This window comes from Aristolochia californica, unplaced genomic scaffold, assembly GCF_029961685.1.
Source record: "Aristolochia californica isolate CCGP_79_NKW_82.1479 unplaced genomic scaffold, dmAriCali1.0.hap1 SCAF_3, whole genome shotgun sequence".
Classification (NCBI taxonomy): Eukaryota; Viridiplantae; Streptophyta; class Magnoliopsida; order Piperales; family Aristolochiaceae; genus Aristolochia; species Aristolochia californica.
In genome coordinates this window covers 3,180,057-3,196,495 of record NW_027181992.1, presented here as the reverse complement: position 1 = coordinate 3,196,495, position 16,439 = coordinate 3,180,057, and the positions used below count along the sequence as shown (strand labels likewise).

The window sequence follows — 16,439 nt, the reverse complement described above, 5'->3', positions numbered from 1 at the left end:
ACTAAGAGGCCTCGGTAAATGGGTAAAAGTTACCGTCTTTGCGGTTAAGAACGTAGTAACTTTTCCGTGACGCAACGCATTCGGTCTCCGAAAGTGCGCCATTCCTGCGCAAGTTGGAAGATGGGCAATTTCGTCTTTTAACTAACTTTAGTCTTATGTAGATAAATCGAGGTGTCATCCCTCTTTCTCATGGATTAAAGTTTAAACGCGGTGGCCGAGGAGACCAACGTTGAGCGCAGAGACGGCGAGAGATACGACAAGTTCACAGAGTAAGGGAAGCAATGAAACCAAAGAGAGGGACCTATAAAGCAGGACTTTAAATAGAGCAAAGAGAGACAGAGAACGAAATTGAATTTAGCGTTCGTTCATTCTCTTTCGTGAAGTAGGGTTAGGGTTTACATTTCCGGGTGTGATCTTTCTTGGAGGAGCACCTTCACCTTCTTAAAATCTTTTATCTGGTGTCCGATCTGACTGGAATTTGGTGTCATGTTTCGATTTGAGGAAGAGAAAGTAAGAAAAAGAGTTCCGATTGGTTGATTGAGGTTATTTTGTGTTCCCGGAAGTGATGGCGGACGCTTTGTCTGTAATTCCGGCAGCAGTTCTTCGGAACCTCGCTGATAAGCTCTACGAGAAGCGCAAGAATGCGGCTCTCGAGGTAAGAGATTCGTTCTTTTCTCTTTTATTTATTTATTATTTTTTTTAGGAGGCGAAAGAGAAAATTTCATTAAGAGAAAGGGAAGCAAGTAGTTACAGCTACTAATTCAGCATTAAGGACCAGCAGCAAAGTGAAAAATAAAGTTGTAAAATTGCAAAGCAGAGAACCAGAGTACACATTAGTTTGTATTAGTGCGCACCACTAGGTTTTGGTAGGGAAGCTCTCTACCAGAGTACACGCCATTTAATTCATAAGTGATTCATCCTTTTCTCTTTATTTATTTATTATTTTTCTGAGGAGGCGAAAGAGAGAATTTCATTAAGAGAAAGGGGAATAAGTGGTTTCAGCTACTAATTCAGCATTAAGGACCAGCAGCAAAGTGAAAAAAAAGTTACAAATTTGCAAAGCAGAGAACCAGAGTACACATTAGTTTGTATTAGTGCGCACCACTAGGTTTTGGTAGGGAAGCTCTCTACCAGAGTACACGTCATCTAATTAATTTATTTTTTAGGTCGAAGGCATCGTAAAGCAGTTGGCAACAGCAGACGATCATGACAAGATTACTGCTGTGATCAATTTGTTGACTACAGAATTCACATTATCTCCCCAAGCGAATCACAGGAAGGTTTGTGTCAATAAGTATCTATTTCTACTATGACTCTTGATGCTGAAATGTTATTTTGTGATGTGGTGTTGTACTTCTTGAACCTTATAATTAACTTATAAGAGTTAAAAAAATGAAACTATTTTGATTGTAGGGTGGCTTGATTGGGCTGGCTGCAGCAACAGTCGGTTTGACATCGGAAGCTGCACAACACCTTGACGTAAACAATTGTTTTAATTCTCTTCTTTGTCTTTTATTGTTCAAGTTTTGTAATGGCTACAGAAATAGATGAAAAGGTGAATATAACAGTGAAATGTGTCTGTTATTTTTTGTTTTGTGCCTCCTCCAGATGGTTTCAATAATTGACCTCTATCCAAGAATCTATGGACATGCGTCTTTTTGCCGTTCATTGCCCTTAGGCCAACCATACGCATCCTATCTTGATTGTTCAAACACTTCATGACAGTCTAAAAAATGCATGGACTTGTAATTTTTTTGGAATCTTTGTTACTATGAATTTGACTAGGAGTGGAGCAGTATGCAAACTAAATTTTTTCATCTGATGTTTTTTTTTTTCCAGAAAAGCCACTGAATTAGATTCACTCAGGAAAGTTTCATTTTAGCTTTCCTTACACCTTGAGATCATTGGAAATTAGAAGGATAAGAGCTATCCAGCCTTAAGTTTGAATGTTGTCCATGTCCAAACAGTTAATCATATATATACATTGATGTCCTTATTGGGCTTTTGTATTGCGGCTGATTTTCCTTTTCTTCCTGTATTTGCCGGTCATTTTGGACGATATGCTAATTGGATGCAACTACTCAGCAAATTGTGCCACCTGTTCTCAATTCTTTCTCTGATCAAGATAGCAGAGTTCGGTATTATGCATGTGAAGCACTCTATAACATAGCAAAGGTAAGAAAGAAAAAGTTTGAACTCTATGCTGTTACTTCTATTTGGGATGATTCTTGCTGACACTGTTGCATGCGAGCAGGTTGTAAGAGGAGAGTTCATAGTGTTCTTTAATGAGATATTTGATGCACTGTGCAAGCTCTCAGCGGACTCGGATGCAAATGTGCAGAGTGCTGCCCATCTCTTAGACCGACTTGTCAAGGTAGATTACCTCCTTGGGCATTTTGTTCATTCTTAAATTGTTTCAAGTTATTTTGAAGTATTCTGTAAATTTTAACTTTAATTCAAATAACACCAGGATATTGTAACTGAAAGTGATCAATTCAGGTGCACCCTCATCCTTGTGCTTTTTGGTCTTAAGTTTGATGAAGATCTTAAGTTTCATCTGTGGAAATCGTATTGCTTGACTAATGCTTATGTCTTCTTGATTTACAGCATTGAGGAATTCATACCCTTGTTGAGGGAGCGGATGAATGTTCTAAATCCTTATGTTCGTCAGTTTTTAGTGGGATGGATTACGGTATTGGATAGTGTTCCTGATATCGATATGCTTGGATTTCTTCCAGATTTTCTTGATGGTAGGAGCTTTTAGATTTTGTGTAACTCTTTATTATGAGATTACTGCCTGTCAAATCATGCTTGCTTATGTAGTTTTCAACTTGTAGGTTTATTCAACATGTTAAGTGATTCCAGTCATGAAATAAGACAACAAGCTGATTCTGCACTTTCTGAGTTTCTCCAAGAGATTAAGAACTCTCCTGTAAGTCCTTTTGTTGTCCCTTTGTTTAAACCAAAATGTCATTTGGAGGATGTACTTAGATGACACTAAATAAGATTGATTTCATTTGCACCCTGGTAGTTTTGTGATGTCCACAAGCCCCCTTTTTACAGGGGTTTTCATTTCAATTGTGAAGGGATACAATATAGATAGGATCTTATTATTTGAACAAAAATATGATTCATAGCGTGTTGTTCTATCTTGAACCTTTCTATTTGGAGGCTCCTAATTTAAGGACTTGTATTTGTCATTGAGCTTGTGAACTACTTAGCAGGGAAAGAGAAATATTGGAGGAAAATAAAAAGGAGAGAGAAATGTAATAAAATAGGAAAAGAAAAAGAGCAAAAACATTTAATGGAATTCAAGGAATGGGAAGGTAAAATCTTCAAATCAGAAAATTCAGTTGTCATAACGTTTGTACTTTTCTTATCTTTTTAGAAACTTAAGATTGTTGAAAATGAATAGAAAAGCCAAAGACTGATGTGCTTTTTTTTTTTTTTTTACTAAAGGAAAACGAAAAAAAAGAGACCATGGTAGGGAGTCTTCTAATCTCCATGAAACTAGCAGATGAATTAAAAAAGATGAAAAGAGGAAACTTCTTAACAGGAACTTCTAATGAAGAGATTCATCTTCTAATCTCAATGAAACTGGCAGAGGAATTAACATGAACCTCTCATATGCTAGGTTGTTATTTTATAAATTCCATAAAAAAAATGCTAGGTTGTTATTATTTGTTAACTAAAGAATGCTCTTGAGTTGTTAGCAACAGATGGCAAAGTTAATTCCTTTTCATCCATGTAATTGATGGCCCCAAAATTTTACTGCACTCAAGGTGATCACATAAAAATAAGGGTTTCAATGATGGTTAGTCTAACTGAATGCATTGGTCTGCTACTATAGTAGCCTGGAGTAGCCATAGATTTTGTATATTTCAAAGTTAGAAACCTGTAATTTGGCTTAAGTTCATCCTTTTTGTTTCTTCTAATAGCTCTTTGTAACCCTGTGAGACTAAACTTGTGGATAGCTCATACTTGACTAAGAAACCTTGAATTTGTCGCCCTCTTCTGGCAAAGCCCTTAATGTAAGTCATCTTTTGGTATATTTTTGCCTTGAAACCTCTTTTGGAAATCCTCTTATCTATTTTGTACAGACACTGTTTGAGAAAAACAAAGGAGGCAAAGAATGTTTACTTTCTTCTTCTTTTTGTCCAAGAAGAATGCATTATTGAGTTTCCTGAGTAATTTATTGAAATCAATTTGTTGGCATGGTAATGAGTTAGCCAAAAACTAAACCGGTAAATGTACGGTTGCCTTAATCATTTAGGCTTGAGGAATGGAAATCAATTTAACTTTCATTGAATGGTTTATTGCACATACTGTGTAACTATTTTACCGATAAAACATGACTTATGATATATATGGAAAGTTTAAGGTATTTAATTCTCCAACTAGCAATGCATCTTGAGACGCAGATTTGGTTCTTTCATGATTATGAGGCAAATGTTCGAGTCAAACTGTTGAGTGTGAGATAGTGTTACAGTTATGACTATTGATACAACCTTCTTACTGTTTTTTTATGCTATCTCTAGCTTCTCCTTCAATGGTGATGTCAAAGCTTGGTATAGTTTTTTTATTCAATCAAGAAGATGCTACTAAATCTCTCATCTATTTTCTGCCAAAACTGTGAATTTTATTTTCTTAAAATGACATGCTTGTATGGTTCATTTGGTTTTTCATTTTCTGACTTAAACAGTGCTACTCTGAAGTCTGTAGATTATGGTCGCATGGCTGAAATATTGGTTCAGAGGGCATCTTCTCATGATGCGTTTACTAGACTGACAGCAATCACATGGGTATTTGCAATTCATCAAACCATCATCTGTCCTATTATTCTTCTCTTATTCAAGCTGTTAGATTCATTGGTTTCGATTCCTGTGGAGTTAATACTCCTAGACTGCAGGAGTCCTGTATTTTGTAAAAAAAATTAGCTTCTTAAGAAAATGCATGTCTACATATTTATATACAAATCACCGTCTGAGATATAAATGAAAGCAATTATGTAATTTTTTTTTGAAATGCAATTATGTAAATTGTTCTTTGTTGTTACCAAAAAAATATAAAATTTCTCTGTCATGCAGATAAATGAATTTGTCAAACTTGGTGGGGATCAGCTTGTCCCTTATTATGCTGACATTCTGGGAGCCATTTTACCTTGCATATCTGACAAAGAGGAGAAAATAAGAGGGGTAAATTACTTCTTGATTTTATTTGTTGTATGTAATTCGGCCTAATGGTAGCAGAAAAAGGCCCAGGGAAAATAAAACAAAGAAAAAGACAAACATGAAAAAAAACGAATAAGATGAATAACCAAAAGTTGTACTATGACGGTATAAATGATCACTGTTCTTACCTTAGGTTGCTCGTGAAACTAATGAGGAGCTGCGTTCAATAAGGGCGGATCCAGCTGAGGGATTTGATATTAGGGCCATCCTCTCTATTGCAAGGAGGTGCAGTTTTTGTCACCTGGGAAAACAGCTAGGTTTAAAGGTTACTAATGCTTCTGTAATTTATAGGTTGATATGCCTCTTGTGCTTCTTAAAGAGCAACAAGGGAAAGCTGTATAAAGTAATGGGATTTTAGACCATGATTTTGAGTTTGTTCTAGAAGTGTCTAAGATTAAACTAAGCATGATTATATGGTAATTTTCTTGCAATTTTCTCTTGCAGACAATTATCTAGTGAATATGAAGCTACTCGGATTGAGGCTCTGCATTGGATTGCAACACTCTTGGCAAGATATCGGGCCGAGGTACTTCCCTTATCGGTAGCGTGAATGTTAAAATGCTGCGACCCTTAATACTGTGTCGAGTGTTCATGATTCTATATAGTAGCACAAATTTAAAACTATGTACCCTTTTACCCCTATAGTTTGAGGAGTCATCCCATATTGTGCTGGAGCAGCAGTTTTAAACGTTCTTGTCCTTGATTTTAAGAGCATTTGGCCGATTCTTCCACAAGAAAGTTCTTGCAATCTGCGTGTTAAAAAAAAGAACGAATTTTTTACTCTTATTTGTAACATAGTCTATGCTTCCTTTTTCTTGAAGCCATTTGTCACTATTGTTAACAGTTAAAGAAGGTAATACGTCATGGGTCTGTAGCATATGGTGAACAAGTTTACTCCTGCTTCGTATAGCTTGTTATCCTATTATATCTCTTACAAAATTTATCCTTATTCATTTAAATTGCATGTGACTTTCATGTAACCATTTGTGAAAGCTCATCAAGTACTCTGGTTTGTGAAAGAAGTCATCTACAGAGCTACTCTCCTTTCTTCTTCTTCTTTTTTTAGATTCTTTTCTGTGAGTTTCTGTTTGTTGCAAGTTGTTTAAAGTTCGTGTCTGTATCTGAACAGGTCATAACTTTCTTAGATGACATCTTTGAAACACTTCTCCGGGCACTCTCTGATCCATCTGATGAGGTAAAATCTTCTTTTCATTGCCTGGTCATGGAGCTTTTATTTTCATGTTGAATTTTTTATATTATTGGGCTTGAAATTTGAAGTTTTACACTTAAATTTGGCCTGACTGGAAAAGCAAGAGAACGGTGCAAATTATGTTGTGTATGCTGCTTCTGTAAGTTTTAAAATCACTTGTATGCTTCTATATATGTGAAGTACTGATTTCCACTTTGCTAATGTTTTTCTCTATGAAAGGCTACAATGTATACAAGTTGCTTCCAATATTTATTAATGAGAAGTGGCATACCTGGTGATGCATATGCTGCATAAACACCTGTGCAGTTTTTGTATTCTTGTACATCTAATTGACAGTTTATGTTTATTAGTGATTAGGAAACTGGTGCTTTTTCTGCTGATCATCTGATTACTTTTCACCTTAGAAATTTCTTTTAACTCAACAATTTACTTTCGTGTGGCCATTTTGTCTCTCTGTCAGTGGTAGGACTAGATGGGATTCTGTTACATCTAATTTCATCTAAAGGGACTAAAATCTATGCCTGTGGAGTGGGTTTATTTTTTCACACCCAGGTCCAAGTTGGTCAATCTTCAAGAAACCTGAGCTGAACAAAAGCAAGCTAGGATGCCATTTTGTTGCTATATGGGTTGTGTTTGTTTCTACATGCCAAGGATCTGTGTTAAGATTGTTAAGGAATAGTCCCACATGGATTTAAGTACAAAGATCTTGAGTTTATTAGTTGGGAAAGAGGTTTCCTAAGTTGACTAGTCAATTTGGGATAGGGCCTTGGACCCAACTTAACATGGTATCAGAGCAGGTACTCATATGTGGGCCTACACCTAATAATTATCTACTTGTAGACCTACAAAAGAGGGCCTACACCTAAAACTATCCACTTGTAGAGCCACAAAAAGAGGGCCTACACCTAAACTGTCTACTCCTAAATTATCCACTTGTAGAGCCACAAAAGATGGTCTACACGTGAGGGGGAGTGTTAAAGAATAGTCCTACATGAATTAGTAAGTACAAAGATCTTGAGTTTATTAGTTGGGAAAGAGGTTTCTTAAGTTGACTAGTCAATTTGGGCAAGGGTCTTGGACCCAACTTAACAAAGATAATGTTCTGTAATGCAGTGATTGTCCCACAACTGTTTTTACCTTCTTTAAATTGATCGTTATTATTTCTCCAGTGGATTTCATGACTAGTTGCTCATTTTCAGTCTCCTGATTACATTTTTTACTCAAATTTCTGTGCCTGGATAGTGGAATAACATCTAATTTTTTACTCAGGTGGTGTTATTGGTGCTAGAGGTGCATGCATGCATAGCAAGAGATGCTCCACACTTCCGCCATCTTATTGTCTTTTTGGTGCACAACTTCCAAGAAGATCATTCTCTTCTTGAAAGGTAAATTCATTTTCTCTTGTTTTTTAGTGATTATTTCCCCTTTCAGCTGGGCAGTGACATCCATTTTCATGACATGCTGATGAATGTCATATGTTTTCTAGGCGGGGTGCTCTTATTATTCGCCGGCTTTGTGTCCTTTTAGATGCTGAGAGGGTTTATCGTGAGCTCTCTACAATTCTAGAGGGAGAAGTAGATCTTGATTTTGCTTCCATCATGGTTCAGGTTTTGTTTGTCTCGGTGTAGAAGTTTGATTATGCTAACTGATCCTTTTTATTCAGTAAAATGGTTTCTTTCAAGATTTGAGTCTTTCTCCCTCACTGTAAATCTCAGGCTCTGAATTTGATTTTACTGACATCGTCTGAATTAGCGGATTTACGAGTACTTCTAAAGCAATCATTGGTGAATGCTGCTGGCAAAGACCTGTTTGTATCTCTATATTCTTCTTGGTGCCATTCATCAATGGCTACGATAAGTCTTTGCCTACTTGCTCAGGTGCGTATAATTTAGTGGTCATTATTGTATGTTGGATGGATCTCTTAATGGCAGCTTGTCCTTCTTTTTATGATTTTATAGCTTTTTGGCATATTATAGTGAAATGAGTGATCTTTTTGTCAGGCATACCACCATGCGAGTTCTATTATCCAGTCACTGGTTGAGGAAGACATAAATGTGAAATTCTTAGTCCAACTAGACAAGTTAATCCGGTTGCTTGAGACTCCAATTTTTGCATACCTAAGATTGCAGGTGAATACTCTAGCAAATTAGTTGTGCTTTGGTATACTTGCTTTTAAAAAAAATATTAACTCTTGATTTTTTATAAATTAAGGATCGACCTTCCCTTTTTTTCTTGCTTATCATAATTCCAAATGTCTATTGACAGAAGTGTTTCAGAATATTTGATTCTGATATTCATTTACTTCATGATCCCATGAGATTTGAGTTAGTATGTCAACTGTCTTGCAATATATCATTTTGGAAGAAATGTGGTATAAGTAGGGAATTGAAAATTTTCTTGTATGTGTTGAGGGTTGAAATTTTCCCCAAGTTTGGATGTTCTGTCGATTTTGTAAATTTCAGGAAATGTGTTGCATCATGACAACTGAATAGATAGCTCAACCCTCCTTGTGTCACTGCTTGTTGTCTTTCTTTTCTTGTCTTTCTTTCTTTCTTTCATTCATTCATACTTCCTTTCTTTTTTCTTTTTCTTTCTTTTTTGCATGGATGGCTTACCCTGTAAACTAACATAGATATCTTTATACTGTAAACAATCTCTCATGAGATTGCTTGTGGCATATTTTCCTCCACAAATATTTGACAATGTGCTCTTTTATATATAGGCGGAAAATAGGAAAGATCTGTTTTGTCTATTGTCCTACCATTTTGCTTAGCATTCTCATTTTATTGTTTATTGGTTGTTCCAAGATGCTTTTCAAAATGCAAATTTATTTTCTAAGAATTATTGATTATTTGTGTAATTAATCGGATGTTTGCAGCTTCTTGAACCAGGAAAATATATATGGCTGTTGAAGGCTTTGTACGGTCTGCTCATGTTGCTACCTCAGGTGTGCTTTGATTATGTTTGAAGCTGTCTGACAAATTTTGATTATTGGATAGAAATAACTGGGTTGTATGGATTCATAAGTAATGGATTCATAAGTATAGGCTCTCAAATAATACCTAAGATGGATATCATGACAAGCCAGTTGTTGTGTCGATATGGAAGTGTTTCTAATTATGCTTAATGGATTCAACTGACAACCTCTGCTTGAGCAAAATTTATGGAATCATCTGATTAATGATAGGAAGCTGTGGAAGCAACCAGTGATCTTTACACAAACATTTATGGATTCACTACTCCTCTGATATACAACATTTCTTTCTTCCCACTATTGGCTATCTGGACTACTTTGAACTTGGTTTTATTTTCTTACCATATCAACTCTTTTACCTTCTAATACCCTGCATGGCTTACCATTTTCTGAACACATAAATTCAATTACTTGTGTGATTATTATTTGAGAAAGAAATAGAAAACTGTTTTGAACAAAATCAGACTTGTGCAGTTCTAATAAACTGCTTACGGCATTGGCTTTGTTCGACAATTGAACTACTGTGTGGGCTGGCTTGGACATTTCCAATTCCTACTTGTGATTTGGTTACCAGTTTCAGACTTATATATCATTGATGAAGTGTACTAATTAAAATTTATTTTTCAATTGAAATGAAAATAAATGAAGCACAATTTTCTTTTCCCATAGTTATATACTCTTTTACTTGCTATAGTATAAGGTAATTATATAGTTTGGATATTTTTTCAAAGAATAAATGTTCTGATTTAAGGTCAAGGAATTAATTGTGACATTTGACTGTGTAAATCTTTTCTTTTTCTCTTCATTCATGCTTTATTATTTTGTTACACCCATCAGTTTCACATAAACTCTTGTATTTTATGCAGCAAAGTGCAGCCTTTAAAATTTTACGAACTCGTTTGAGAACAGTACCTTCATACTCTTTTAGCAATGAGCAATTGAGCCGGACACCTTCTGGCAATCCATACTCACAAATTTTACATCATATGCCAACTGGGACCCAAATTACTGAGGACGGAGAGGGGACACACCAGGAGGCAGCAGGGAATATTGTACACAATGGCATCAACTTTTCATTGAGGCTGCAGGAGTTTGAGCAAATGCAGCATCAACACCGTGCTCACTCCAGATTACGGTCTCAGTCCCGAAATTCCACCTCATCCAATTTACAGGTAAACGCCAACTGGAACTTCCATTTGGAGAAAGGACCTTCCCTCCCTCCTGGTTAAAAAAAAAAGAACTAAAAAGACTTAATTCCGTGTTGGAAATAAGGTTTTTTTCACTGTGGTGGTTAAAAGGGGAACCTAAGTTGTCAGAGGGGCTTTTGGGTGGCACGGTCGTGTCCATTGAGTCAACATATAGGACCTTGAATCATTTAAATAAAAAACATATAGGACCTTGATCTTGCTGGTCTTGCCAAACATTACACCGCACTTGATGTTGTAGAGCTTGTTTACCATTTAGAATATCTGGATCGTCATTTAAAAATAAATCTTGCTGCATATAGGATGACAATGTATTTAGAAATACTTCATAAACTATGTAAATGAAATTGGCATCCATTTGAGGAGAGAAGGGGGGGGGGGGGTTGAGAATTTTGTTCTGTGATTTTAGTGGGAATTGGACAAGGATTCATTTGAAAACTGTTATGTTCACTGGCTCTTTTTTTGGTATTGCATGCTGTAGCTGGTGTTTTATGATAAGTCTTGCTCTGTACTGCTATTTATGATGTGAACCTCGGTCCTGGTCTGGGGGAAGGGTTACAATGTGTGTAGACTTGTGTTAGAGACTCGTACTTGTGCATAATTACTGTTGAAGTAAAATACCTATAATCGGTTTGTGTGAGATCTTTCTTTGGGTTGATGGATATCTGAATGAATTGATGACTTGTGTGATGGACGAACAGGAGGTTCAGAGACCAGAGGAACCTCGCAGACCCACAACATTGCCAGAAATTGGTCGTCCTCCGTCAAGGTCTTCTTGGAGGGCACCAGCTCCACATTGATCATCATCGCTAACTCTTGGACTAGGGGTAGTCCACTGATCTTGCTGATTTGCGGAGTATATGAGTACATTACCTTACGCATGATATAGCAAAGTTTCAGTGTATGTATAATTGTATATCTTTAGAAGTTGTTCTGTGTTTGATTCTGGGGCAGGGGTAGCAAAGTGGCATTTGAACTGGATACTTCAGGGTATTTTTTGCCGAGCTATTCTTTTTTTGCTTCTGAAAGAGATCTGCTCATGTGGTTTTTATGTTTTTTGGTTGGAAAACCAGTGAGCAAAAGGGAAATTGTTGGAAGGATAGTTCAATTGGTCGATTGTACTGATCTCATTTTACTACAGTTGTTAATAAAACAATCAGGAAATAGTGTGTATGTCTTGCCTTCCGAAACTTCCGTTATATCTTGCCATTCGTTGCATGTTTTCAGTTTTTCGTTAATATTTTTTATTTTAGCACTCATATTCTGCGGTTGTTTATTTTAAAGCCTTAAAAAATGACGTTTATTGGGTCTTCTGGGACTTGACAGGTCCAGATTATTTTGCCTTAAAAAGTTAGAAAAATGGTTTTGGTTTGGATTTTGATAAGCGCATGTACTGGCTTCATGGGTGGTTGATAAACAGTTTTCTTACACGGATGGGTTCGGTGATGGTATGTGTGTCAGCATCCTCGTGAGTCTAAACAAAATACACGTCCATATGTTGGAGGGGTATGCATTTGTGACTATATACTAGCCCATCGACCCCCAATTCCAGCTCTTTATCTTCGTCTCATCAAGTCACGGCTCAAGAAATCAGAGCATCTCTTCAAAACGCAAGTGTAACTACTGTTTATATAATCATTTACTTTACTCTTTTAGGCGTATATATGTAACTATTGTTTCTCATCGAAATAATATTCCCACAGAAGAAGAGAACAAAACAGTTGGTTGATGATCAGAAAGTATTCTTCGGGAGACTATTGAGAACCTCTCTACCAGATGATATTTACGTGCTTTATAATTTATTTACACAACTTAAAGTGCATAAATCCTGTCCATTTTCTCAGTATCCGAGTTATAGGCACCAGGATCTGAGACTGCAGAGTAGAGAGAGCACGAGAAAGACTTGCTTCCACTTGCTCTTCGTATACGTCTCTGTGAATCATTACCGAAATGCTGTCGGAACACAAAGTAGCAGAGACCAAGAAGAGTTCCCACAAGGATAGGTCCACCTACTGCTGTAATAGTTATTGCCATCCAAGATGCAGACTTCCCTACAACCACAAAAGCCAGCGAGAGGAAGGCACCACAAATGCTAAGACAAGCAGCCCAAAGGAGCTTGTTCACGATTGAAACAAGTTGCTTTTGAGCATTTGTTTCCCACACGACCAAAGTTATCTGAACGACAACAACTGCCAGTGAGATGAAAAGCGCAGTAGCATCTAACAGGCAGAACACCTGGAACCCTTTATGATCAGCTATATGAGCCATTCCCACATCTTTTCCTTGATCGACATATAAGCCTGGCAAGTTGAAGATGGCCATGAAAGCTACAGATGCAATCAGAACGGCAACAACAGTGATTGAGTTGGTGGTGTTTTGAACAGACTCTCTGTGAAGTTTCCTTACTTCTTTTGCAATCCCTGTCATCCGTCTGTTGGTCTGTGCATTTTGTATAAGTTGGTGTTGGACTTCATGCTTTATGTCACTGACGGTTCTTCTAAGCTCCATTGCTTCATCAGCTTGACTAACATATCTTGCAAGTTTAGCACCAGCCTCCACGAGGGCTTCCTTTATGTCCAGTGATTCACCTCCATATGGAATTTTTTCTGCTAGATCCATGGCAGTTTCATTTTGCTTATTAATGGCATTGGCATTGACGGATTCAAAGTTCAGAAGGCAGGACACCATCTGAAAAGAACATGCAAATGTTTAAAATCTAAATGGTTTGCAGACAAGCAAATAATATGAATTAGCACTTGAGTGAGAAGAATTTGAAGTCTGTAATTCCTAAGGGTGTAAAATTGATGGGACCTAAAAAGTAAATTATGTCCTAATTTTGGGCTGTTGAACATCATGACTACCCCAGAGGACACATGATGATGCCCTTTAGAATTCCACCCACCCAAAGAGAGTCTGAAAAATTATGTTCATTAGCTAATCATAGACTGCAACTTATGCATCACAAAAGCAAGGGTACGAGTAGACGTAAAGATGTAAAGAGGGTACTGTCTAAACTAAAAGCTGAATTTTCTATAAGCAGTGGGCAGCAAAGGAAGAGAAGTAGCTATCTAAAACCATCAAAGAAAAGAGAATGCATTTTCTTCTGTTTAGATGGGTAGACTGGTGAGAATACCTGTGGACGCCATTTTCGGGTGGCAATGTGCAGAGCCGTGTTGCCCTTTTTGTCACGTGCATTGAGTATAGAACCATCAGCAAATAATAACTCCTTAACAACATCAGTACTTTTACCTTTCACAGCCATATGAAGTGCAGTCTGACCCTTCTTATCCTTGATTGAAACAATTCCTGGATCTCTTTCTAAAAGGACTTTCACCATGTCAAGTTTATCATTTCTAGCAACCGTGTGCAATGAAGTTTTTCCATTCTTTCTGACAATTCTTAGGGTGCTCGCATCTGCATCTAATATAGCATTAACTACATCCAAGTGATTCAAAACAGCAGCTGAATAAAGAGGACTGGTGTTTGTAGCCTCACATGATTTGCAAAGTACAGGCCAGAGGCGCAGGAGCTCCTTTACGATTCCTACACAGGTATTAAGTTAAATGAATATTATAAACCTGGAATTTTTGGTTCGGAATATTCGCAATTAGCTACGAATGTCCAGCACACCAAGTGAATTAACTAATACTTCAAAATATCTTCTGATTAGATGAGCAGGATTAGTTTGAGATCATTGCCAAGTTTATCATTGTTCTACTATGGTCGGGCAATGGTCAAAACAAATAATTTTTGTACCTTTCATCAGTTAGCAACTGCTAAAATATGCCTCAACATTGACAGTGGAATAAGCAAATCAGGCTAAGAATTCAAATTCCTGCATCTATTTGGCATACCATAATTCTAGTTAAGTTAGTAGCAATGTTGTTTCTTTTAAGAACTTACCAATCTATTCAGCTTTTATTGCATGATTTTAAAGGATATTTGCTTAAAACTCGCATAACAGTGGAGCAAGATATGGTCGTATCAAGATCACGAACTTGACTAAAGAATCTGCTCAACCTGTCTGCTTCCACTGTGTAAGACTTGGATTTGGGAATTCTAGTAGGTCAGTACGCCCAGGCTTTTTTAGAAATGATTGCTATAAAATCAAATGAAGCAAACCATGCATGATGTCCCAGTTTACATTGTCTTAGATATTTGTACCCCGTAAATACTATTTTCTTATGATAACAAAATTCTTATCAACTTTGCCAACAAAAACGTCTTATCATGCCCTAGGCAAACTATTTTGACATGAAATGTCATCAATTTGTCCGAGTTAAAGTAGGTGGCAAGTTGAAACCAGCACGCAACCAGTTTCGAAGAAGAATTTTTTTGGAAAACTTTGATCATAAAAGATAGGACTCCGACTTTCTCCACACCAAGTTCCACTTAATGATTTTATAACTAGATCAACTGGAATTCTCTGACGATTAAGCCAAACAGGATTTCATAGACCACATCTGAATAAAATAATTTAGGTACTCACAATTTACATTCCGTAGAAGCTTTTTTTTTTTTTTCTAAATACAACACTCATAGAAATGACGAAGAGATATAAAGTATAAACAACCAAATATTCGTCAAGCATCATCTCACTCAGAGACATAATGCTTTAAAAAACTAAGAAAAGAAATAAAAAGAGTTCAGTTTATCTAAATTTAGCAAAGAGCTCATACCCAAATTCCCGCGCTTTGCAGCAACATGCAGAGCATTGATTCCGAGTCTGGATTTCAAAGCCGCGATCTCGAGATTGCAGAATCTGACCAAATAACTGAACCCTTCTTCCAGATTGTTATCGGCAGTGATATACAGTCCGGTTTCCCCGGCCTCGTTCTGGAGGGACATCAGGGAAGTGATTGAATCCGGATCATTGGCTTCCTCCACAATGCGTTTGACGGAGGCGAGATCACCGGATCGGACAGCGGAGAAGAACACCTGATGAGAAACCAGGAGGAGCGGTCGGGGATCCATGAGAGGAGGAGATCGGGTTTCGGATTTCCACTTGCGTGTTTCATCATATGAAGAGAAGAAGAAAGAGAGGGAAAAAAAAAAGCAGCAGGGATAGTGGAGAGCAGTCGACAGCTACAGTCTACAGAGAGTGTTGCCGTTCGTTTACAAAAAACAGAAAACAGACGAAATAATTAAATTGACGTTTTTACCCCCATCTTTTAAAACTTTACCACTCCCATTATTTTCCTCCATTTGCTTGATGACTTAATATAAAAAGTACTTTAGTGCATACTTTTAAAAAATTAGAAAAAAATCATAATTAATTAATAAAAATAGAAGAAAATGGGAAATTCATTATCTAAACACCTCCAAATTAATAAAACCATTTTGGACAAGGGCAAATTGGGTAGTAAAAAAGAGTGAAAGGGGATAATCCTTAATAATTAAATAAAGAAATTGAAATCGTTCATTGTTTTTGACCAAGAGAGCCTAATGAAAATGACTACCACCCACATCAGAATCACATAAACTAACCACATTTTTTAGTCTCGAATGGGTGCATCAACTAGGCATCGCGTCGCGTGGATCATGTAATGATCCACATTGAAATAATTGAAATGGCATTTACAGAGAGGATTATATCATCACCAAAAGAGCTTCCCAGTGAGGATTCCTACGGCTCTCATAATGGCTTAAAATTGGACCTTCTACTAAATCAGAGAAGGTGAAACTAATGTTGTCAGGATTGGACTAGCCAACCAACCAGAACAGTGGCCGGTCCCAGTTGAACTGTTCAACTGCATTTAATAGGTGGTTGGATTTTGGTGATATCCTGAATAAGAACAAAACAATATATAAATGGTGGG

At 36.9% G+C, this 16,439-nt stretch overlaps 2 protein-coding genes across 3 annotated transcripts; one reads left to right on the top strand and one right to left on the bottom strand.

Moving 5' to 3' along the window:
- Positions 1–220: 220 nt before the first annotated feature.
- LOC137959051 (protein VAC14 homolog) lies at positions 221–11,793 on the top strand. Its single transcript, XM_068806326.1, has 20 exons — positions 221–655; positions 1,167–1,280; positions 1,414–1,479; positions 2,086–2,175; positions 2,255–2,374; positions 2,471–2,499; positions 2,608–2,750; positions 2,838–2,932; positions 4,716–4,802; positions 5,088–5,195; positions 5,365–5,456; positions 5,676–5,757; positions 6,361–6,426; positions 7,711–7,826; positions 7,928–8,048; positions 8,157–8,318; positions 8,442–8,570; positions 9,320–9,388; positions 10,282–10,587; positions 11,322–11,793. The coding sequence occupies exons 1-20, from the start codon at positions 566–568 to the stop codon at positions 11,418–11,420; spliced, it is 2,184 nt and encodes a 727-aa protein (XP_068662427.1). The 5' UTR covers positions 221–565; the 3' UTR covers positions 11,421–11,793.
- A 514-nt stretch (positions 11,794–12,307) lies between these two features.
- On the bottom strand, positions 12,308–15,692 carry LOC137959792 (ankyrin repeat-containing protein At2g01680-like). 2 transcript variants are annotated; one of them, XM_068807148.1, is made up of 4 exons: positions 15,300–15,692; positions 14,116–14,163; positions 13,754–14,034; positions 12,308–13,308 (listed from the first exon to the last, which is right to left on the bottom strand). In XM_068807148.1, exons 1-4 carry the CDS (start codon positions 15,592–15,594, stop codon positions 12,433–12,435), a joined length of 1,500 nt encoding a protein of 499 aa, XP_068663249.1. In that variant the 5' UTR covers positions 15,595–15,692; the 3' UTR covers positions 12,308–12,432. The 2 variants fall into 2 exon arrangements, with proteins under 2 accessions (XP_068663249.1, XP_068663248.1); XM_068807147.1 differs by having other exon boundaries at positions 13,754–14,163.
- Positions 15,693–16,439: the final 747 nt, after the last annotated feature.